The sequence below is a fragment of the Nerophis ophidion genome, linkage group LG10, assembly GCF_033978795.1.
Source record: "Nerophis ophidion isolate RoL-2023_Sa linkage group LG10, RoL_Noph_v1.0, whole genome shotgun sequence".
NCBI classification, from domain to species: domain Eukaryota; kingdom Metazoa; phylum Chordata; class Actinopteri; order Syngnathiformes; family Syngnathidae; genus Nerophis; species Nerophis ophidion.
In genome coordinates this window covers 53,724,884-53,749,738 of record NC_084620.1, presented here as the reverse complement: position 1 = coordinate 53,749,738, position 24,855 = coordinate 53,724,884, and the positions used below count along the sequence as shown (strand labels likewise).

General features: G+C 33.7%; 1 protein-coding gene across 3 annotated transcripts in view; it reads left to right on the top strand.

The window, feature by feature from the left end:
* Window positions 1-12,756, top strand: part of LOC133561004 (liprin-beta-1-like) — a 65,653-nt gene extending 52,897 nt beyond the window's left edge. For all 3 annotated transcript variants that reach the window (XM_061914122.1, XM_061914123.1, XM_061914121.1), the window contains 12 exons: window positions 1,981-2,125; window positions 2,189-2,288; window positions 4,108-4,230; window positions 4,295-4,445; window positions 4,499-4,607; window positions 4,672-4,760; window positions 8,225-8,347; window positions 8,421-8,546; window positions 8,608-8,796; window positions 12,228-12,356; window positions 12,421-12,486; window positions 12,543-12,756. In XM_061914122.1, coding sequence (XP_061770106.1) covers window positions 1,981-2,125; window positions 2,189-2,288; window positions 4,108-4,230; window positions 4,295-4,445; window positions 4,499-4,607; window positions 4,672-4,760; window positions 8,225-8,347; window positions 8,421-8,546; window positions 8,608-8,796; window positions 12,228-12,356; window positions 12,421-12,486; window positions 12,543-12,623 — 1,431 coding nt within the window. In that variant the 3' untranslated portion in view covers window positions 12,624-12,756. The remainder of the gene's footprint in view (window positions 1-1,980; window positions 2,126-2,188; window positions 2,289-4,107; window positions 4,231-4,294; window positions 4,446-4,498; window positions 4,608-4,671; window positions 4,761-8,224; window positions 8,348-8,420; window positions 8,547-8,607; window positions 8,797-12,227; window positions 12,357-12,420; window positions 12,487-12,542) is intronic.
* Window positions 12,757-24,855: the final 12,099 nt, after the last annotated feature.

Here is a 24,855-nt window from a genome sequence, read left to right as displayed (position 1 = left end):
AAGTATCAAAACAAGAGAAGAATAAGTGATAATTACATTTTAACAGAAGTGTAGATAGAACATGTTGAAACAGAAAATAAGCAGATTTTAACAGTAAATGAACATTTTTTACAGCTTGTCCTTTATAATGTTGACAAAATAATAGGTAGATAAATGACACAATATGTTACTGCATACGTCAGCAGACTAATTAGGAGTCTTTGTTTGTTTACTTACTACTAAAAGACAAGTTTTCTAGTATGTTCACTATTTTACTTCAGGACTAAATTGCAATAATAAACATATGTTTAATGTACCCTAAGAATTTTTGTTAAAATAAAGCTAACTTTTTTTATGTGGTCCCCTTTATTTAGAAAAGTATCGAAATACATTTTGGTATTGGTAGAATAGAATATAAAGTACTTCATTGATCCCTGGGGTAAATTCCGCACCACAGTTTGCTCACATTAGACAACAAACACTTAGGTATTTTAACATGTGAATAATATAAATAGCGTCTATTATACAGCATTATTCATATGTGGATAACATAAATACAGTCCATTATACAGCATTATTCACACGTGAATCATATAAATACAGTCTATAATATTATTCACTTGTGAATAACATAAATAGTCTATTATACAGCATTATTCACATGTGAATAACATAAATACAGTCTATTATACAGCATTATTCATATGTGAATAACATAAATACAGTATTATGCGGCATAATTCACATAGGAATAATATAAATACGGTCTATTATACAGCATTATTCACATGTGAATAATATAAATATGGTCTATTATACAGCATTATTCACATGTGAATAATATAAATACAGTCTCTTATACAGCATTATTCACGTGTGAATAATATAAATACAGTCTATTATACAGCATTATTCACAGGTGAATAACGTAAATACAGTCTATTATACAGCATTATTCATATGTGAATAATATAAATAGTCTATTATACAGCATTATTCATATGTGAATAATATAAATAAAGTCTATTATACAGCATTATTCATATGTGAATAATATAAATAAAGTCTATTGTACAGCATTATTCACATGTGAATAATATAAATACAGTCTATTATACAGCATTATTCACATGTGAATAATGCTGTATAACTGTATTTATATTATTCACATGTGAATAATATAAATACAGTATTATACAGCATTATTCACATTTGAATAATATAAATACAGTCTATTATTCACATGTGAATAATATAAATACGGCCTATTATACAGCATTATTCACTTGTGAATAACATTAATACAGTCTATTATACAGCATTATTCATATGCGAATAACATAAATACAATCTATTATACAGCATAATTCACATGTGAATAATCCAAATGCAGTCTATTATACAGCATTATTCACATAAGAATAAAATAAATACAGTCTATTATACATTTAAGTACAGTCAAAAAGGAACACATGCATTATAAAGTGGTAACCATATTTTTTAAGTTAATTTAGTGAATTTTATCTCTAAAAAGGTTTTTTTTCTCAGTCTATTTTTATTTGTATTTGACTTTGTCTTCTGCTGTTAACGAATTTGCATTATTTTAGTTTTACTGAGATTGGAAGAGTCTGTTTTTCTTCAAACCATCTCTTAAATGTATTAATTTCTTCTGATATTATTTGTATCATCCTTTGTGTTTGGTGTGGTTTACCTCTCTATAGTGTTGATGGCGATCCTTCACTTCCCAAACTTGTCTTCTTTCCGGGTTGTGGGGAAAGCGGCGTATAAACCTTCCACAGTTCTCGCGGGTGCAGCTGCACCGTGCTGCACAACAGGGCATTTTTGGAATAGTGCAAAAACTAACGAGGAAGAACCACAAACACATAGTTAGTAGCAGAAATGCCTTTAAACAGATTTGGTCATACTCTCTTTTTGCACCCCTAGTGGTTGGAAAGTAAAACTGCACCCATGTTGACATGTCTCGTTGGATTCCTCTCAAAGGCCAAACACAAACCTGGAGCTTCTGCTTCAAACGGCACGGGTGATAACGCCTTCGGGACCAAGAGGGTCCGCGCGTCGTTTGGCCGCGGCTTCCTCAAGTTGCGCGGGGGCAAGCAGACCAGGAGCACCCCGAACCTGAACCTGGGCAAGTCCAACCTTCTCCTGTTCTATGCAAGCTCGGCACTAACGTGGCGAAGGTGTTTTGCAGCCGAGGCGCAGCGTAAAGGAGCGGAACACCTGGATTTGGCGGCCGCAGCTCCATCAGAGCCCAAGAAGAAGTCCAAGGGTTTCAGGAAGTTCTTCGGCAGGTATCGAGTCCGCCGAGTCCTGCACACTAAAAAAATGCTAGGTTATTTTGACAACCCAATTTATGAGTTGCAAGGTTAAATTTCGGAGTTATTTTTATGAAAAGCAACCCATTTTTTGGATTAGCAGGATATTAGTTTAACTCAGTTTCTGGGTTTTCCAAACTATGAACCATTTTTTAATGAGTAACCCATTTTTGGTTAATATTGGAATCATATTAAGGATTAATCTCATCAACATTATTTACAATCACACATCTTATGTACATGAAAATATTTAAGCATGCTGTATAGAACTACTATGACCATGCAAGGCTAATATTGTAAAAAAATCGAATAAAATAATGTTGATCAGTAGTGGTGAAGGAGTAGGACAAACCAGCAGTAAAATTTATCATTTTTAACCAACTATTGGGTCAAGAAGTGCTAAATTGCACAACCCAATAGTTGGGTTTGGAATCACCCAACATTGTAGTGAGCAGAACTCAGCTTTTGTGTTAAATACATTCAACCCAGAAGTTGGGTTATTAATCAACCACAATTAAGTTAGAATAACTCAACTTTTTGGTTAAATACATTCAACCCAAAATTTGGGTTATGAATCAACCAACATTGAGTTAGAATACCTCAACTTTTATGTTATGTTAAATAATTCCACCCAATAGTTGGGTTATGAATCAAACAACATTAAAAAAACTTATGGGTTAAATAAATTCACCCCAATAGTTGGGTTATGAATCAACCAACATTGAGTTAGAATAACTCAACTTTTGGGTTAAATAATTCAACCCATTAGTTGGGTTATGAATCAACCAACATTGAGTTAGCATAACTCAACTTTTGTGTTAAATACATTCAACCCATTAGTTGGGTTATGAATCAAACAACATTGAGTTACATTAACTCAACTTTTGGGTTAAATAAATTCACCCCAATAGTTAGGTTATTAATCAACCAACATTGAGTTAGCATAACTCAGCTTTTGTGTTAAAAACATTCAACCTAGAAGTTGGGTTATTAATCAACCACAATTAAATGGGTTAAATGATAAATGGGTTGTACTTGTATAGCGCTTTTCTACCTTCAAGGTACTCAAAGCGCTTTTAAGCTCAAACAATTAAGCTCAAACAACTCAACTTTTGGGTTAAATACATTAAGCCCATTAGTTGGGTTATGAATCAACCAACATTGAGTTGGCATAACACAAATTGTGGGTCAAATGATTCAACCCAATAGTTGGGTTATGAATCAACAAACATTGAGTTGGCATAACACAAATTGTGGGTCAAATGATTCAACCCAATAGTTGGGTTATGAATCAACAAACATTGAGTTAAAATAACTCAACTTTGGGGTAAATAATTCAACCGAATAGTTGGGTTATGAATCAATGAACATTGAGTTAGCATAACTCAACTTCTGAGTTAAAAACATTCAACACATTAGTTGGGTTATGAATCAACCAACATTGAGTTTGAATAACCCAACTTTTCGGGTCAAATAATTCAACCCAATAGTTGGGTTATGGATCAACCAACATTGAGTTAGAATAACCCAACTTTTTGGGTAAAATAATTCTACCCAATAGTTGGGTTATGGATCAACCAACATTGAGTCAGAATAACTCAACTTTTAGGTTAAGTAATTTAAAGCAAAAGTTGGGTTAAAAAAATGTACCCAAAATGTTGAGTTAAAATAACTCAAATAAGGTGTTGGTCCTTTTCTGAACCAGCAGTTGGGTTAAAATTGGGTTATATTTGAACCCAACATTTTTTAGTGTGACGGTCCTAGCTCCCCTTGATGTTTTGGCTCTGGTCCTCAGGCTGAGGAGGAGCCACTCCACCTCCTTAAATCTGGACGAAGCCAACGAGATGGAGTTCAGGCGAGGCGGCGTCCGAGCCACTGCCGGCCCTCGTCTGGATTGGTCCCGGGAATCCAAAACCGAGTAGGTGGGAGAGGTTCAGATGAGAAGCTGAAGTCCTAACTGAGAGGGTCCCACTTCCTGGCAGTGCTGCAGATGTCCCCTTCTCGCGCTGGACCAGAGACGACGTCTGCGAGTGGCTTCACCAACAAGGCCTCGGCTTGTACGCCGCACCAGCTCAAAACTGGATCCGGTCCGGCCAGACCCTCCTGCAGGCGTCCCAACACGACCTGGAGAAGGTATGCGGTCCTCGTGCCTCACTGGCCCCCGGTGTGACTCTGGTCCTCTTCAGGAGCTCGGCATGAAGCAGCCGCTCCACAGGAAGAAGCTCCGGCTGGCCCTGCAGGCTCTGGACTCCCAGGACGACCTCAAAGGCCAACTGGACCACAACTGGGTGACTCGTGAGTACCTGGCCACACCTGCACCATGGCGGGACGTCAGACTTGACGCCTGACTGTTTTTCAGGCTGGCTGGACGACATCGGCCTGCCGCAGTACAAAAGCCACTTTGACGAGGCCCGAGTGGACGGAAGGATGCTGGACTGCATGACGGTGGTGAGGAAACACAGGAATCTCAATCTAAATGTGCACCAAGGGAGCAAAACCCTCAGAAAGAGGTTTTATTGTGAAAATATAGTGATGGATATGAACTTTATTAATCTCTTGGGGAGGTTCCCTCAGGGAAATTCAAAATATTGAGTGTGCAGAGAAATAGGTTTTATTGTGAAGAGTTGAATGTGCAGGAAGTAAGATTTTATATAGTAACAAGGTTGGATGTGCAGGAAAAAAAGAGGTTTTATTGTTAAAAAAAAAAGTCAGATGTGCAGGAAAATACGTTTTAATGTGAAAAGGTCAAGTATGCAGGAATATAGGTTTTATTGTGAAAAATGTCAGATGTGCAAGAAAATGTGTTTTAATGTGAAGAGGTCAAGTATACAGGAAAATAGGTTTTATTGTAGTAAGATGTGTGGGGAAATGTGTGTTTTATTATGAATAGGTCAAATGTACAGGAAAAGAGGTTTTATTGGGATTTTGTTGTGAAAAGGTTTGCATGGGCTGGAAATTGTTTTATTTTGAAAGGGTTGAATGTGTAGGAAAGTACATTTTAGTGTGAAACAGTCAGATGTGCAAGATTAGACATTTTATTCTGAAAAGGTTGAATTTGCAGGAAAATAGTTTTAATTGTGAAAAGGTTGATGTGCTGCAAAATAGGTTTTATTTTGAAATGGTTGAAGGTACAGGAAAAGAATGTTTTATTTTGTAAAAGTTTAATGTATTGCTGGAATTTTACTTGTGAAAAGGTTGAGTGAAAATACATTTTATTCTGGAAACAGTTGACTGTGCAGGAAGATATGTTTTTATTGTGAAAAGGTTAAAATGTGCTGGAAAAGCCGTTTTTTTGTGAAAAAATTAAATGTGCAGGAAAATACATTATATGTAAAGATGATTCTGATTCTTAGAAGGTCGAATGTGAAGGAAGTGGTTTTATTGTGAAAAGGTTTAACGTGAAGGGAAACAAAACATTTTATTGTGAAAATGCAGGAGAAAATGTTTTTTTATTGTGAAAAGGTAGAATGTGCAGATGCGCCATTTTATTGGGAAAATTGCGGGAAAATAGATTTTATTGTGAAAAAATTAAATGTGCAGGAAAATATATTTTATCTGAAGATGATTCTGAAAAGGTTGATTGTGAAGCAAGAGGTTTTATTGTGAAAAGGCTGAATGAAGGAAAAAACATTTTATTGTGAAAATGTCGAATATGCAGGAAAATACATTTATTGTGAAAATGTTGAATATGCAGGAAAATACATTTTATTTTGATAAAGACAAACGTGCAGTAGAAAATGTTTTATTGTGAAAAGGTTTAATGTGCAGGAAACGCTATTTTATTGGGAAAAGTACGCTAAAATAGGTTTTATTGTGAAAAAGTGAAATGTGCAGGAAAATATATTTTATCAGAAGATGATTCTATGAAATTTATTTTCCTGCACATTCAACATTTTCACAATAAAATGTTGAATTTTTACAATAAAACATTTTCACAATAAAATTTTGAATATGCAGGAAAATACATTTTATTGTGAAACGGTTGAATGTGAAGGCAAATTTTTTTTATTGTGATAAAGACAAACGTGCGGGAGAAAATGTTTTATTGTGAAAAGGTCGAATGTGCAGGAAACGGCATTTTATTGGGAAAAGTGCGGGGAAATAGGTTTTATTGTGAAAAAGTGAAACCTACAGAAAAGGATGTTTTATTTTGAAAAGGTTGAATGTGTAGGGAAATACATTTATTGTGAAAAGATCAGTAGAAGGTGGATGGATGGAGGCTTTAATGTGCCGCAAAAGAGGTTTTATTGTGTGAAGGAAGAAGTTTTATTGTGAAAAAGTGAAATGTGTAGAGAAATGTTTTATTTTAAAAAGGTTGAATGTGAAGGGAAATACATTTATTGTGAAAAGATCGGTAGAAGATAGATGGATGGAGGCTTTAATGTGCTGCAAAAGAGGTTTTTTTGTGTGAAAGAAGTTTTATTGTGAAAAAGTGAAATGTGTAGAGAAATGTTTTATTTTGAAAAGGTTGAATGTGTAGGGAAATACATTTATTGTGAAAAGATCAGTAGAAGGTGGATGGATGGAGGCTTTAATGTGCCGCAAAAGAGGTTTTATTGTGTGAAGGAAGAAGTTTTATTGTGAAAAAGTGAAATGTGTAGAGAAATGTTTTATTTTAAAAAGGTTGAATGTGAAGGGAAATACATTTATTGTGAAAAGATCGGTAGAAGATAGATGGATGGAGGCTTTAATGTGCTGCAAAAGAGGTTTTTTTGTGTGAAAGAAGTTTTATTGTGAAAAAGTGAAATGTGTAGAGAAATGTTTTATTTTGAAAAGGTTGAATGTGTAGGGAAATACATTTATCGTGAAAAGATCAGTAGAAGATAAATGGATGGAGGGTTTAATGTGCCGCAAAAGAGGTTTTATTGTCAGAAGGCTGTGTGCGAAGGAAGAAGTTTTATTGTGAAATGTGCAGAGAAATGTTTTATTTTGAAAAGGTTGAATGTGTAACGAAATAGATTTATTGTGAAAAGATCGGTAGAAGATAAATGGATGGAGGGTTTAATGTGCCGCAAAAGAGGTTTTATTGTCAGAAGATTGAGTGTGAAGGAAGAATTTTTATTGTGAAAAGTGAGGGGAAGTAGATTTTATTGTTAAAAAATTAAATGTGCAGGAAAATAGATTTTATCTGAAGATGATTCTTATTGAATATGAAGGAAAATACATGTTATTGTGATAAAGACAAATGTGCAGGAGAAATTGTTTTATTCTGAAAAGGTCTAATGTGCAGGAAACGCCATTTTATTGTGAAAAAGTGACATGTGCAGGAAAATAAATTTTATCAGAAGATGATTCTATGAAATTTAATTTCCTGCATATTCAACATTTTTACAATAAAATATTTTCACAATAAAATGTTGAATATATAGGAAAACACATTTTATTGTGAAACGGTTGAATGTGAAGGAAAAAACCTGTTATTGTGATAAAGACAAGCATGCAGGAGAAAATGTTTTGTTGTGAAAAGGTCGAATGTGCAGGAAACGGCATTTTATTGGGAAAAGTGTGGGGAAATTTTTTTTTTTTTTTTGAAAAATTGAAACCTGTAAAAAAGGATGTTTTATTTTGAAAAGGTTGAATGTGTAGGGAAATACATTTATTGTGAAAAGATCGGTAGAAGATGGATGGATGGAGGGTTTAATGTGCCGCAAAAGAGGTTTTATTGTGTGAAGGAATAAGTTTTATTGTGAAAAAGTGAAATGTGCAGAGAAATGTTTTATTTTGAAAAGGTTGAATGTGTAGGGAAATACATTTATTGTGAAAAGATCGGTAGAAGATGGATAGATGGAGGGTTTAATGTGCTGCAAAAGAGGTTTTATTGTCAGAAGGCTGTTTGTGAAGAAAGAAGTTTTATTGTGAAAAGGCTCCAAGTGAGTGAGTTTTGCTGATGGCTTGACTTCCTGTCCCGCCAGGAGGAGCTGCTCTCCTTGAAGGTGGGCAGTGTTCTCCACCACCTCAGCGTGAAAAGATCCATTCAGGTCCTGCGCATCAACTCCTTCTCGCCCAACTGTCTCAGGCGACGGCCGTCTGACGAGGTAACGCCCACACAGTTCCCACGCCGCACTCAGGCTCCGCCCACTTACCCCTGTTGTCTCGTTCCCGGTGCAGAACCACATGAGTCCGGCCGACGTGTGCCAGTGGACCAACCACCGGGTGATGGAGTGGCTGCGCTCGGCGGACCTGGCCGAGTACGCGCCCAACCTGAGGGGCAGCGGCGTCCACGGCGGGCTCCTGGTGAGTCTTTGGGGGGGTGGGGCCCAGGACGCAGACGTCACCTGGTGGTTCCTGTTGGCAGGTGCTGGAGCCACGCTTCACGGTGGAGGCGATGGCGCTGCTGCTCAACATCCCCGCCAGCAAGACGCTGCTGCGGCGCCACCTGGCCACGCACTTCCACCTGCTGGTCGGCGCCGAGCCCCAGCGACTCAAGCAGGAGTGTCTGGAGAACCCCGACCACGTGGTGCTCACCGCCGCCGCCAAAGTCAAGGTGGGCGCGTTCCCGGTGGTGACGCTTTTTGGAAAGCAGGAACTTCTTGCTAACCCTCGTCTTATGGTGAAAAGATCGGTAGAAGATGGATGGATTGAGGCTTTAATGTGCCGCAAAAGAGGTTCTATTGTCAGAAGGTTGAGTGTGAAGGAAGAAGTTTTATTGTGAAAAAGTGAAATGTGCAGAGAAATGTTTTATTTTGAAAAAGTTGAATGTGTAGGAAAATACATTTATTGTGAAAAGATCGGAAGAAAATGGATGATGGAGGCTCTAATGTGTTGCTAAAGAGGTTTTATTGAGAAAAGGTTGAGTGTGAAGGAAGAAGTTTTATTGTGAAAAAGTGAAATGTGGAGAGAAATGTTTTATTTTGAGAAAGTTGAATGTGTAGGAAAATACATTTATTGTGAAAAGATCGGTAGAAGATGGATGATGGAGGCTTTAATGTGCCACAAAAGAGGTTCTATTGTCAGAAGGTTGAGTGTGAAGGAAAAAGTTTTATTGTGAAAAAATGAAATGTGCAGAGAAATGTTTTATTTTGAAAAAGTTGAATGTGTAGGAAAATACATTTATTGTGAAAAGATCGGTAGAAGATGGATGGATGGAGGCTTTAATGTGCCACAAAAGAGGTTCTATTGTCAGAAGGTTGAGTGTGAAGGAAGAAGTTTTATTGTGAAAAAGTGAAATGTGCAGAGAAATGTTTTATTTTGAAAAAGTTGAATGTGTAGGGAAATACATTTATTGTGAAAAGATCGGTAGAAGATGGATGGATGGATGGTTTAATGTGCCGCAAAAGAGGTTTTATTGTGCAAAGGTTGAGTGTGAAGGAAGAAGTTTTATTGTGAAAAAGTGAAATGTGCAGAGAAATGTTTTCCATCCATCCATCCATTTTCTACCGCTTATTCCCTTTTTGGGGTTGCGGGGGGCGCTGGCGCCTATCTCAGCCACAATCGGGCGGAAGTCGGGATAAACCCTGGACAAGTCGCCACCTCACAAATAAATTGTTTTATTTTGAAAAAGTTGAATTTGTAGGAAAATACATTTATTGTGAAAAGATCGGTAGAAGATGGATGAATGGAGGCTTTAATGTGCCGCAAAAGAGGTTCTATTGTCAGAAAGTTGAGTGTGAAGGAAGAAGTTTTATTGTGAAAAAGTGAAATGTGCAGAGAAATGTTTTATTTTGAAAAAGTTGAATGTGTAGGAAAATACATTTATTGTGAAAAGATCGGTAGAAGATGGATGGAGGGTTTAATGTGCCGCAAATAGGTTCTATTGTCAGAAGGTTGAGTGTAAAGGAAGAAGTTTTATTGTGAAAAAGTGAAATGTGCAGAGAAATGTTTTCCATCCATCCATCCATTTTCTACCGCTTATTCCCTTTTTAGGATTGCGGGGGGCGCTGGCGCCTATCTTAGCTACAATCGGGCGGAAGGCGGGGTACACCCTGGACAAGTTGCCACCTCACAAATAAATGGTTTTATTTTGAAAAAGTTGAATGTGTAGGAAAATACATTTATTGTGAAAAGATCGGTAGAAAATGGATGATGGAGGGTTTAATGTGCCGCAAAAGAGGTTTTAATGTGAAAAGGTTGAGTGTGAAGGAAGAAGTTTTATTGTGAAAAGTGTGGGGAAGTAGATTTTATTGTGAAAAAATGAGATGTAGCTGAGATAGGCGCCAGCGCCCCCCGCGACCCCGAACGGGAATAAGCGGCAGAAAATGGGTGGGGGGGTGGGTGAGATGTGCAGGAAAATACATTTTATCTGAAGATGATTCCTATTGAATATGCAGGAAAATACATTTTATTGTGATAAAGACAAATGTGCAGGAGAAATTGTTTAATTCTGAAAAGGTCTAATGTGCAGGAAACGCCATTTTATTTGGAAAAGTGCGCTAAAATAGGTTTTATTGTGAAAAAGTGACACGTGCAGGAAAATACATTTTATCTGAAGATGATTTTATGAAATTTATTTTCCTGCATATTCAACATTTTCACAATAAAATAAGGAATTTTCACTATTAAATGTTGAATGTGAAGGAAAAAACATTTTATTGTGATTAAGACAAACATGCGGGAGAAAATATTTTATTGTGAAAAGGGTCGGATGTGCAGGAAACCCCATTTTATTGGGAAAAGTGTGGGGAAATAGGTTTTATTGTGAAAAAGTGAAATGTGCAGAGAAATGTTTTATTTTGAGAAAGTTGAATGTGTAGGAAAATACATTTATTGTGAAAAGATCGGTAGAAGATGGATGATGGAGGGTTTAATGTGCCGCAAAAGAGGTTTTATTGTGAAAAGGTTGAGTGTGAAGGAAGAAGTTTTATTGTGAAAAGTGTGGGGAAGTAGATTTTATTGTGAAAAAATGAGACGTGCAGGAAAATGCATTTTATCTGAAGATGATTCCTATTGAATATGCAGGAAAATACATTTTATTGTGATAAAGACAAATGTGCAGGAGAAATTGTTTTATTCTGAAAAGGTCTAATGTGCAGGAAACGCCATTTTATTGGGAAAAGTGCGGGAAAATAGGTTTTATTGTGAAAAAGTGACGTGTGCAGGAAAATACATTTTATCAGAACATGATTCTATGAAATTTTATTTTCCTGCGTATTCAACATTTTCACAATAAAATGTTGAATGTGAAGGAAAAACATTTTATTGTGATAAAGACAAACACGGGAGAAAATGTTTTATTGTGAAAAGGGTCGAAAGTGCAGGAAACGCCATTTTATTGGGAAAAGTGTGGGGAAATAGGTTTTATTGTGAAAAAGTGAAATGTGCCGAGAAATTATTTATTTTGAGAAAGTTGAAAGTGTAGGAAAATACATTTATTGTGAAAAGATCGGTAGAAGATGGATGATGGAGGGTTTAATGTGCCGCAAAAGAGGTTTTATTGTGAAAAGGTTGAGTGTGAAGGTAGAAGTTTTATTGTGAAAAGTGTGGGTAAGTAGGTTTTATTGTGAAAAAATTAGACGTGCAGGAAAATAAATTTTATCTGAAGATGATTCCTATTGAATATGCAGGAAAATACATTTTATTGTGATAAAGACAAATGTGCAAAAGAAATTGTTTTATTCTGAAAAGGTCTAATGTGCAGGAAACGCCATTTTATTTGGAAAAGTGCGCTAAAATAGGTTTTATTGTGAAAAAGTGACGTGCAGGAAAATACATTTTATCAGAACATGATTCTATGAAATTTATTTTCCTGCATATTCAACATTTTCACAATAAAATGTTGAATTTTCACAATAAAATGTTGAATGTGAAGGAAAAAAACATTTTATTGTGATTAAGACAAACATGCGGGAGAAAATGTTTTATTGTGAAAAGGGTCGAAAGTGCAGGAAATGCCATTTTATATGGAAAAGTGTGGGGAAATAGGTTTTATTGTGAAAAAGTGAAAGTCTCGCTCACCCTCGTCTGCTCTCCCCGCCGCAGCCCAGGCGTTTGTCCTTCGGCACGCTCAGGAAGAAACGCCACCATGACGGCGAGGAGTACGTGTGTCCGACGGAAGAGGACCACGCCTTCCACGCGGGGGTCCGCCTCTTCCAGGACGACTTGGAGCAGGTGCAACACTCATCTCCCGTCTCGGGGGGATCGCTAACGTGCTAACGTGCTAACCCTTTGTCAGATGGAGGATTCTGAGGGCGCCGTCAGACAGATCGGAGCTTTCTCCGAAGGCATCAACAATCTGACGGTGAGTCCTTGGTTGCCTCCTTTCTTCAAATTGTCTCACCTGTGTGGTTTTTCCAGAGCATGCTGGAGGACCAGGAACTCTTTGGGGAGGTCTCAGCCTTCTCACTAGAGGGCGCTGCTGAGCACACGTACGACTGAACCTCTTCTTTACTGCTTCAGACACATCCAGAAAATACTACAAACTTGTCTTTTCTGCATACAAGTCAGTAACATTCATTCATGCATTTTACACACTTTTTACGCATTTTTAGCAATAAACAATTCAACAGAATCTGGAACCATTTTTTTAATTTGGCCCTGTAAATAACTTTTCTCACTAAATGTATTGTTTTATTTCTATTTTGGTAGGGAAAAACAATATATATACTCCGTCATCGCAAATGATGTTCATTTAAATATTGTCTAATTATGCTAAAAATATATGATCGAACATTCCAACCATTTTTTAAATGGAAATAAATACTAATAATAATGATTTCAAAGCAAGTTATGCATGAAATTGTGCAATGTAAAAGTAGCAATAGATAAAACAAGTTTAAAAACTTATTTTTTATATACAGTAAAAAACTGAGGCACTTTTTTTGCTGAATTTTTACTGTAAAATTGCATTGTTTACAGTAAAAACAAATGTAAATTTTACCATAAACATCTGGCAACTAAAGTGCCTTTTTTTGCAAAAATGTTACTGTAAAATAGCATTTTTTATTTAGAGTAAAAAAACAAATGTAAATTTTACAGTAAAATTCTGGCAACTGTATTTTATTTTTTTACATTTTGAGGTAAAAAAAAAGTATTGCAACTTACCATATTTATTTAACAGTTTAGTTTTTAAAAAATCTACTAAAATGCATTAAAAAATAGTGTAATAATAGTATTCTAAAATTTGACTATAAAATTGCATTTTTTTTTAACTTACAGTTAAAAGAAATGTAAATTTCCCAGTAAAATTCTGGCAACTGAGGCGCCTTTTTCGTTAAAATTTTTACTGTAAAAATGCTTCTTTTTTTTTTTCTTTAAATTTAGAGTAAAGAAAACAAATGTAAATTTTACAGTGAAATTCTGGCAACTGAATTTTATTTTTTTACATTTTGAGGTAAAAAAAAATTATTGCAATTTACCATATTTTTTTAACAATTTAATTTTTTAAATATCTACTAAAATGCATTAAAAAATAATGCAATAATAGTATTCTAAAATTTTACTATAAAATTGCATTTTTTTAATTTACAGTTAAAAGAAATGTAAATTTCCCAGTAAAATTCTGGCAACTGAGGCGCCTTTTTCACTAAAATTTTACTGTAAAAATGCTTCTTTTTTTTTTAAATTTAGAGTAAAAGAAAACAAATGTAAATTTTACAGTAAAATTCTGGCAACTGGGGTACCTTTTTTTGCTAAAAATGTACTAGAGTGCGCTGCTGAGCACACGTACGACTGAACTTCTTCTTTACTGCTTCAGACACATCCAGAAAATACTACAAACTTGTCTTTTCTGCATACAAGTCAGTAATATTTGTTCATGCATTTTACACACTTTTTACGCATTTTTAGCAATAAACAATTCAACAGAGTCTCGAACCATTTTTTAATTTGGCCCTGGAAATAACTTTTCTCACTAAATGTATTTTTTTATTTCTATTTTGGTAGGGAAAACAATATATATACTCCGTCATCTCAAATTATGTTCATTTAAATATTGTCTAATTATGCTAAAAATATATGATCACACATTCCAACAATTTTTTAAATGAAAATAAATACTAATAATGATTTCAAAGCAAGTTATGCATGAAATTGTGCAATGTAAAAGTAGCAATAGATAAAACAAGTTTAAAAACTTTTTTTTTTATTTACAGTAAAATTCTGGCAACTGAGGCACTTTTTAGCAAATTTTTTACTGTAAAATTGCATTGTTTGCAGTAAAAACAAATGTAAATTTTACCAAAAAATTCTGGCAACTGAAGTGCTTTTTTTGCTAAAATTTTACTGTAAAATAGCATTTTTTATTTAGAGTAAAAAAAACAATTGCAAATTTTACAGTGAAATTCTGGCAACTGAATTGTATTTTTTTACATTTTGAGGTAAAAACATTTTTTGCAACTTACCATATTTTTTTAACAATTTTGTTTTAAAAAAATGTACTAAAATGCTCGTGTAATACTATTATAAAATTTGACTATAAAATTGCATTTTTTTAATTTACAGTTAAAAGAAATGAAAATTTCTCAGTAGAATGGCACCTTTTTCGCAAAAATGTTTCTGTAAAAACGCTTTTTTTAAAAATTTAGAGTAAAAAAACAAATGTAAATTTTACAGTAAAATTCTGGCAACTGAATTTTATTTTTTAACATTTTGAGGTAAAAAAAAAAGTATTGCAACTTACCTTTTTTTTAACAACTTAGTTTTTTAAAAAATCTACTAAAATGCATAAAAAATAGTGTATTAATAGTATTCTAAAATTTGACTATAAAATTGAATTTTTTTTATTTACAGTTAAAAGAAATGTACATTTCTCAGTAAATGGCGCCTTTTTCGCTAAAATTTTACTGTAAAAATTGCTTTTTTTTTAATTTAGAGTAAAAAAAACAAATTTAAATTTTACAGTAAAATTCTGGCAACTGAATTTTATTTTTTTACATTTTGAGGTGAAAAAAAGTATTGCAACTTACCATATTTTTTTAACAATTTAGTTTTTAAAGAATCTACTAAAATGCGTTAAATAGTGTAACAATAGTATTCTAAAATTGTACTATAAAATGTATTTTTTTTAATTTACCGTTAAAAGAATGTAAATTTCCCAGTAAAATTCTGGCAACTGAGGCGCCTTTTTCGCAAAAAAATTTAATGTAAAAATGCTTCTATTTTTTTCTAAAATGTAGATTAAAGAAAACAATTGTAAATTTTACAGTAAAATTCTGGCAACTGAATTTTATTTTTTTACATTTTGAGGTAAAAAAAGTATTGCAACTTACCATATTTTTTTAACAATTTAGTTTTTAAAGAATCTACTAAAATGCGTTTAAAAATAGTGTAATAATAGTATTCTAAAATTTTACTATAAAATTGCATATTTTTAATTTACAGTTAAAAGAAATGTAAATTTCCCGGTAAAATTCTGGCAACAGAGGCGCCTTTTTCGCTAAAATTTTACTGTAAAAATGCTTTTTTTTATTTAGAGTAAAAAAAACAAATGTACATTTTACAGTGAAATTCTGGCAACTGAATTTAATTTTTTTACATTTTGAGGTAAAAGTATTTCAACATACCATGTTTTTTTTAACAATTTAGTTTAAAAAATCTACTAAAATGCATTTAAAAATCGTGTAATAATAGTATTCTAAAATTTGACTATAAAATTGCATTTTTTTAAATTTACAGTTAAAAGAAATGTAAATTCCCCAGTAAAATTCTGGCAACTGGGGCGCCTTTTTCGCTAAAATTTTACTGTAAAAATGCTTCTTTTTTTTTTAAATTTAGAGTAAAAGAAAACAAATGTAAATTTTACAGTAAAATTCTGGCAACTGGTGTACCTTTTTTTGCTAAAAATGTACTAGAGAGCGCTGCTGAGCACACGTACGACTGAACCTCTTCTTTACTGCTTCAGACACATCCAGAAAATACTACAAACGTGTCTTTTTTGCATACAAGTCAGTAATATTCATTCATGCATTTTACACACTTTTTACTCATTTTTAGCAATAAACAATTCAACAGAGTCTAGAACCATTTTTTAATTTGGCCCTGAAAATAACTTTTCTCACTAAATTTATTTTTTTATTTCTATTTGGTAGGGAAAAACAATATATATACTCCATGTCATCGCAAATTATGTTAATTTAAATATTGTCTAATTATGCTAAAAATATATGATCGCACATTCACACTATTTTTTAAATGGAAATAAATACTAATAATGATTTCAAAGCAAGTTACGCATGAAATTGTGCAATGTAAAAGTAGCAATGGATAAAACAGTAAAATTCTGGCAACTGAGGCACTTTTTTGCAAAATTTTTACTGTAAAATTGCGTTGATTACAGTAAAAATAAATGTACATTTTACCACAAAATTCTGGCAACTGAAGTGCCTTTTTTTGCAAAAATTTTACTGTAAATTGCATTTTTTATTTAGAGTAAAAAAATAAACGTAAATTTTACAGTAAAATTCTGGCAACTGAATTTTATTTTTTTACATTTTGAGGTAAAAAAAAAGTATTGCGACTTATCGTATTTTTTTTACAACTTAGTTTTTATAAAAATCTACTAACATGCATTTAGAAAATCGTGTAATAGTATTCTAAAATTTGACTATGAAATTGCATTTTTTTAATTTACGGTTAAAAGAAATGAAAATTACTCAGTAAAATGGCGCCTTTTTTAGCTAAAATTGTTCTGTAAAAATGTTTTTTTTTTTTATTTATAGTAAAAAAATCAAATGTAAATTTTACAGTAAAATTCTGGCAACTGAATTTTATTTTTTAACATTTTGAGGTAAAAAAAAAAGTATTCCAAGTTACCATTTTTTTTAACAATTTAGTTTTTAAAAAATCTACTAAAATGCATTAAAAAATAGTGGACTAATAGTATTCTGAAATTTTACTATAAAATTGCATTTTTTTATTTACAGTTAAAAGAAATGTAAATGTCCCAGTGAAATTCTGGCAACTGAGGTGCCTTTTTCGCTAAAATTTTACTGTAAAAATTCATTATTATTTTTTTACATTTAGAGTAAAAAAAACAAATGTAAATTTTACAGTAAAATTCTTGCAACTGAGGTACCTTTTTTTTGCTAAAAATGTACTAGAGGGCGCTGCTGAGCACACAAACGACTCAACCTTATCTTTACTGCTTAGGACACATCCAGAAAATACTACAAACTTGTCTTTTCTGCATACAAGTCAGTAACATTCATTCATGCATTTTACACACTTTTTACTCATTTTTAGCAATAAACAATTCAACAGAATCTGGAACCATTTTTTTAATTTGGCCCGCCATTTCTTTTTATTTAGCCCTGGAAATAACTTTTCTCAATAAATTTATTTTTTTATTTCTATTTTGGTAGGGAAAAACAAAATATATACTCCATGTCATCGCAAATTATGTTCATTTAAATATTGTCTAATTATGCTAAAAATATATGATCACACATTCCAACCATTTTTTAAATGGAAATAAATACTAATAATAATGATTTCAAAGCAAGTTATGCATGAAATTGTGCAATGTAAAAGTAGCAATAGATAAAACAAGTTTAAAAACTTATTTTTATTTACAGTAAAATTCTGGCAACTGAGGCACTTTTTTGCTAAATTTTTACTGTAAAATTGCATTGTTTACAGTAAAAAAAAGTCAGTTTTACCATTAAATTCTGGCATCTGAAGTGCCTTTTTTTGCAAAAATGTTACTGTAAATTGGATTTATTATTTAGAGTAAAAAAACTAATTTAAATTTTACAGTAAAATTCTGGCAACTGAATTTTATTTTTTTACATTTTGAGGTAAAAAAAAGTATAGCAACTTACTATATTTTTTTAACAATTTAGTTTTTTTAAAAATCTACTAAAATGCATTAAAAATGGTGTAATAGTATTCTAAAATTTGACTATAAAATTGAAATTTTTTAAATCACAGTTAAAAGAAATGTAAATTTCTCAGTAAAGTGGCGCCTTTTTCGCAAAAATTTTACCGTAAAAAATGCTTATTTTTTTATTTATTTAGAGTAAAAAAAACAAATGTAAATTTTACAGTGAAATTCTGGCAACTGAATTTTATTTTTTTACATTTTTAGGTAAAAGAAAGTATTGCAACTTACCATATTTTTTTAACAATTTAGTTTTTAAAAAATCTACTAAAATGCATTAAAAAATAGTGCAATAATAGTATTCTAAAATTTTACTATAAAATTGCATTTTTTAAATTTACAGTTAAAAGAAATGTAAATTCCCCAGTAAAATTCTGGAAACTGAGGCGCCTTTTTCGCTAAAATTTTACTGTAAAAATGCTTCTTTTTTTTCAAATTTAGAGTAAAGAAAACAAATGTAAATTTTACAGTAAAATTATGGCAACTGAATTTTATTTTTTTACATTTTGAGGTTAAAAAAAGTATTGCAACTTACCATATTTTTTTAACAATTTAGTTTTTAAAGAATCTACTAAAATGCGTTAAAAAATAGTGTAATAATAGTATTCTAAAATGTTACTATAAAATTGCATATTTTTAATTTACAGTTAAAAGAAATGTAAATTTCCCAGTAAAATTCTGGCAACAGATGCGCCTTTTTCGCTAAAATTTTACTGTAAAAATGTTTTTTTTTTAATTTAGAGTAAAAAAAACTAATGTAAATTTTACAGTAAAATTCTGGCAACTGAATTTTATTTTTTTTACATTTTGAGGTAAAAAAAGTATTGCAACTTACCATATTTTTTTAACAAATTAGTTTTTAAAAAATTTACTAAAATGCATTAAAAAATAGTGGAATAATAGTATTCTGAAATTTGACTATAAAATTGCATTTTTTTAATTTACAGTTAAAAGAAATGTAAATTTCCCAGTAAAATTCTGGCAACTGAGGCGCCTTTTTCGCTAAAAATTTTACTGTAAAAAATGCCTTTTTTTATTTAGAGTAAAAAAATAATGTAAATTTTACAGTAAAATTCTTGCAACTGGCAACTGAGGTACCTTTTTTTGCTAAAAATGTACTAGAGGGCGCTGCTGAGCACACGTACCACTGATCCTCTTCTTTACTGCTTCAGACACATCCAGAAAATACTACAAACTTGTCTTTTCTGCATACAAGTCAGTAATATTCATTCATGCATTTTACACACTTTTTACTCATTTTTAGCAATAAACAATTCAACAGAGTCTGGTATCTTTTTTTTTTTAATGGAACTTTGTCAATTCCTTTAAGGCCTACTGAAAGCCACTACTAGCGACCACGCAGTCTGATAGTTTATATATAAATAAATAAATGGGTTGTACTTGTATAGCGCTTTTCTACCTTCAAGGTACTCAAAGCGCTTTGACACTACTTCCACATTTACCCATTCACACACACATTCACACACTGATGGAGGGAGCTGCCATGCAAGGCGCCAACCAGCACCCATCAGGAGCAAGGGTGTAGTGTCTTGCTCAGGACACAACGGACGTGACGAGGTTGGTACTAGGTGGGATTTGAACCAAGGACCCTCGGGTTGCGCACGGCCACTATCCCACTGCGCCACGCCGTCCCAATGATGAAATATTAACATTGTAACACATGCCAATACGGCCTTTTTAGTTTACTAAATTGCAATTTTAAATTTCCCGCCAGGTATCCTGTTGAAATGTCGCGGAATGATGACGCTTATGTTGACGCGTGCTTGTGAAGTTATTGGTTGGAGCGGACATTTTATCCCAGCACCACTCACGGCTACAAGTCGTCTGCTTTAATCGCATAATTCCACAGTATTCTGGACATCTGTGTTGCTGAATCTTTTGCAATTTGTTCAATTAATAATGGAGACGTCAAAGAAGAATGCTTTTGGTGGAAAGCGGTGGATTGCAGCTGCCTTTAGCAACACAAACACAGCCAGTGTTTCTTTGTTTGTTGTGAAGCTTTAATATGGAACAGAGCGGTCAAGAGAACATGTTTCTCTCCCACATGTCAACCAGCAAGTTTTTGGATGAGAAAATTGTTATATTTGAGCGGAGTTTGCGCTCTCCTGCAGCAGCTGTCAAAAAGGCAGCTGCGACTTTCTTGGCTCCTCCATATGGCTTCCCTCAGAGACACTGGCGGTCGCCGCAGCCTTCCGACTTTCAGGTATGATTTTATAATCTCACTAAAACACTAGTAACACAATAGGCGGATAAGGGATTTTCCAGAATTATCCTAGTAAATGTGTCTAATAACATCTGAATCGCTCCCACTGCTGTTGCCTTTTTTTTTCTTCTAGTCCTTCACTCTAACTTTCCTTATCCATGAATCATTCACCCTCGCTCAAATTAATGGGGAAATCGTCGCTTTCTCGGTCCGAATCGCTCTCGCTGCTGGTGGTTATGATTGTAAACAATGTGAGGATGCGAGGAGCTCCACAACCCGTGACGTCACGCGCACATCGCCTGCTACTTCCGGTACAGGCAAGGCTTTTTTATTAGCGACCAAAAGTTGCGAACTTTATCGTCGATGTTCTCTACTAAATCCTTTCAGCAAAAATATGGCAATATCGCGAAATAATCAAGTATGACACATAGAATGGACCTGCTATCCCCGTTTAAATAAGAAAATCTCATTTCCGTAGGCCATCAAGTCACAAGTGTCAAAATCATTTTATTTGCCCCTGGAAATAATATTTATCAATAAAGTACTGTAACTTTTCCTACTAAATGTATTCTTTCTTTCTATTTTAGTAGGGGAAAACAATATATATACTCCATGTCATCGCAAAATATGTTGATTTAAATATTGTCTAATTATGCAAAAAAATATGATCAAACATTCAAACCATTCTTTAAATAGAAATAAATAATAATGATGTCAAAGCAAGTTATCCATCAAATTGTGCAATGTAAAAGTAGCAATAGATTACAAAAATTAAAACTTATTTTTTATTTACAGTAAAAAAATGTAAATTTTACTGTAAAATTCTGGCAACCGAGGCGCTTTTTTTTGCTAAATTTTTACTGTAAAATGTTTTTTTTTATTTATAGTAAAAACATGCAAATTTTACAGTAATATTCTGGCAACTGAAGTGCGTTTTTTTTGCTGAACTTTTACTGTAAAATTGCATTGTTTTTATTTACAGTAAAAACAAATGTAAATTTTTCCAGTAATATTCTGGCAACTGAAGTGCCTTTTTTTTGCTAAACTTTTTTATTTAGAGTAAAAAAACAAATGTAAATTTTACAGTAAATTTCTGGCAACTTAAATTTATTTTTTTACATTTTGAGGTAAAAAAGCATCGCCACTTACCATATTTTGTTAACAATTTAGTTAAAAAAATCTACTAAAATGCATAAAAAATGGTGTAATAATAATATTGTAAAATTTTACTATTTGCATTTTATTATTTGCGGTAAAAACAATTAAATCTCACAGTATAATTCTGGCGAATGTGGCGCCTTTTGTGATAAAATTTTACTGTAAAAATGTGTTTTTTTTATTTAGTGTAAAAAAATATATACATTTTACAGTAAAATACTGGCAACCGAGGTGCCTTTTTTTTGCTAAAAATGTACTGTAAAATTGCATTTTTTTTACATACAGTAAAAAAAATATATTTTACAGCAAAATTCTGGCAAATCACCTGCCTTTTGTTTTTAACCATAAAAACATCTTATTAAACTTATTCGGGTGTTGCCATTTAGTGGTCAATTGTACGGAATATGTACTGTACTTTGCAATCTACGAACAAAATTTACAGTAATACAACCAAACACTTGTTTTGCAGTGGAAAAAAAGACAGCTCAGGTGCTAAAATTTGACTGTAAAATTGCATTTTTTCATTTTACAATAAAAAAATTCAATCTTACAGTGAAATTCTGGCAACTAAGTTGCCTTTTTTTTTCTTTACCAAAACAGCAGTACTGTTTCTAAGAAAATAGATGAAAATGGTGTAATAATAGTATTCTAAAATTTTACTATAACATTTTTTTTTAAATTTACAATTAAAAAAACAAATGTAAAATTTATAGTTAAATTCTGGCAACTGAGCTGCATTTTTTTGCAAATATTTTACTGTAAAATTTCATTTTTTTTATTTACAGTTAACTAATTTAAATTCTACAGTAAACATCTGGCAACTGGGGTTTGCTAAAATTTTACTGTAAAATTGCATTTTATTTAATTCTACAGTAAAAAAAAAAAAATTACAGCAAAATTACGGCAACCGAGCTGCCTTTTTTGCAAATGTTTTACTGTAAAATTGCAGTTTTTATTTACAGTAAAAAAAGTGAATTTTACAGTAAAATTCTGGCAACTCTGTTGCCTTTTTTTGTTAAAATTTTACTGTAAAATTGCATTTTTTATTTAACAGTAAAAAAAATAAATGTAAATGGGGTGGCATAGCTCGGTTGGTAGAGTGGCCGTGCCAGCAACTTGAGGGTTGCAGGTTCGATTCCCGCTTCCGTCATCCTAGTCACTGCCGTTGTGTCCTTGGGCAAGACACTTTACCCACCTGCTCCCAGTGCCACCCACGCTGGTTTAAATGTAACTTAGATTGTGGGTTTCACTATGTAAAGCGCTTTGTGTCACTAGAGAAATAGCTATATAATTATAATTCACTTCACTACGATTCTGGCAACCGAGTTGCCTTTTTTTGTCAAAATGTTCCTGTAAAATTGCATTTTTTTATTTACAGTAAAAAAAAAAAAAGTAAATTTTACAGAATAATTCAGGCAACTGGGGCGCCTTTTTTTGCTCAAATTTTATTGTAAAAATTGCACTTTATTTTATGTAGAGTAAAATAACAAATGTAAATGTTACAGGTGTACTGGAGAGGAGGCTACGCCGGATAGTCGAACCTCGGATTCAGGAGGAACAGTGTGGTTTTCGTCCTGGTCGTGGAACTGTGGACCAGCTCTATACTCTCGGCAGGGTTCTTGAGGGTGCATGGGAGTTTGCCCAACCAGTCTACATGTGCTTTGTGGACTTGGAGAAGGCATTCGACCGTGTCCCTCGGGAAGTCCTGTGGGGAGTGCTCAGAGAGTATGGGGTATCGGACTGTCTTATTGTGGCGGTCCGTTCCCTGTACGATCAGTGCCAGAGTTTGGTCCGCATTGCCGGCAGTAAGTCGAACACATTTCCAGTGAGGGTTGGACTCCGCCAAGGCTGTCCTTTGTCACCGATTCTGTTCATAACTTTTATGGACAGAATTTCTAGGCGCAATCAAGGCGTTGAGGGGTTCCGGTTTGGTAACCGCAGGATTAGGTCTCTGCTTTTTGCAGATGATGTGGTCCTGATGGCTTCATCTGACCGGGATCTTCAGCTCTCACTGGATCGGTTCGCAGCCGAGTGTGAAGCGACCGGAATGAGAATCAGCACCTCCAAGTCCGAGTCCATGGTTCTCGCCCGGAAAAGGGTGGAATGCCATCTCCGGGTTGGGGAGGAGACCCTGCCCCAAGTGGAGGAGTTCAAGTACCTAGGAGTCTTGTTCACGAGTGAGGGAAGAGTGGATCGTGAGATCGACAGGCGGATCGGTGCGGCGTCTTCAGTAATGCGGACGTTGTACCGATCCGTTGTGGTGAAGAAGGAGCTGATCCGGAAGGCAAAGCTCTCAATTTACCGGTCGATCTACGTTCCCATCCTCACCTATGGTCATGAGCTTTGGGTTATGACCGAAAGGATAAGATCACGGGTACAAGCGGCCGAAATGAGTTTCCTCCGCCGTGTGGCGGGGCTCTCCCTTAGAGATAGGGTGAGAAGCTCTGCCATCCGGGAGGAACTCAAAGTAAAGCCGCTGCTCCTTCACATCGAGAGGAGCCAGATGAGGTGGTTCGGGCATCTGGTCAGGATGCCACCCGAACGCCTCCCTAGGGAGGTGTTTAGGTCACGTCCAACCGGTAGGAGGCCTCGGGGAAGACCCAGGACACGTTGGGAAGACTATGTCTCCCGGCTGGCCTGGGAACGCCTCGAGATCCCCCGGGAAGAGCTAGACGAAGTGGCTGGGGAGAGGTAAGTCTGGGTTTCCCTGCTTAGGCTGTTGCCCCCGCGACTTGACCTCGGATAAGCGGAAGATGATGGATGGATGGATGGAAATGTTACAGTAAAATTCTGGCAACTGATGTCTTTTTTTCCTAAAATGTTACTGTAAAATTGCTTCTTTTTTTTTTTAATTTACAGTAATAAAAAACAAATGTAAATTGTACAGAATAATTCAGGCAACTAGGGCGCCTTTTTTTGCTAAAATGTTATTGTAAAAATTGCACTTTATTTTATGTAGAGTAAAATAACAAATGTAAATGTTACAGTAAAATTCTGTCAACTGATGTCTTTTTTTCCTAAAATTTTACTGTAAAATTGCTTATTTTTTTCAAATTACAGTAGTAAAAAACAAATGTACATTTTACAGAATAATTCAGGCAACTGGGACGCCTTTTTTGCTAAAATGTTATTGTAAAAATCGCACTTTATTTTATGTAAAGTAAAATAACAAATGTAAATGTTACAGCAAAATTTTGGCAACTGATGTCTTTTTTTCCTAAAATTTTACTGTAAAATTGCTTTTTTTTTTTTTAAATTACAGTAATAAAAAAAATGTAAATTTTACGGAACAATTCAGGCAACTGGGGCGCCTTTTTTTGCTAAAATGTTATTGTAAAAATTGCACTTTATTTTATGTAGAGTAAAATAACAAATGTAAATGTTACAGTAAAATTCTGGCAACTGATGTT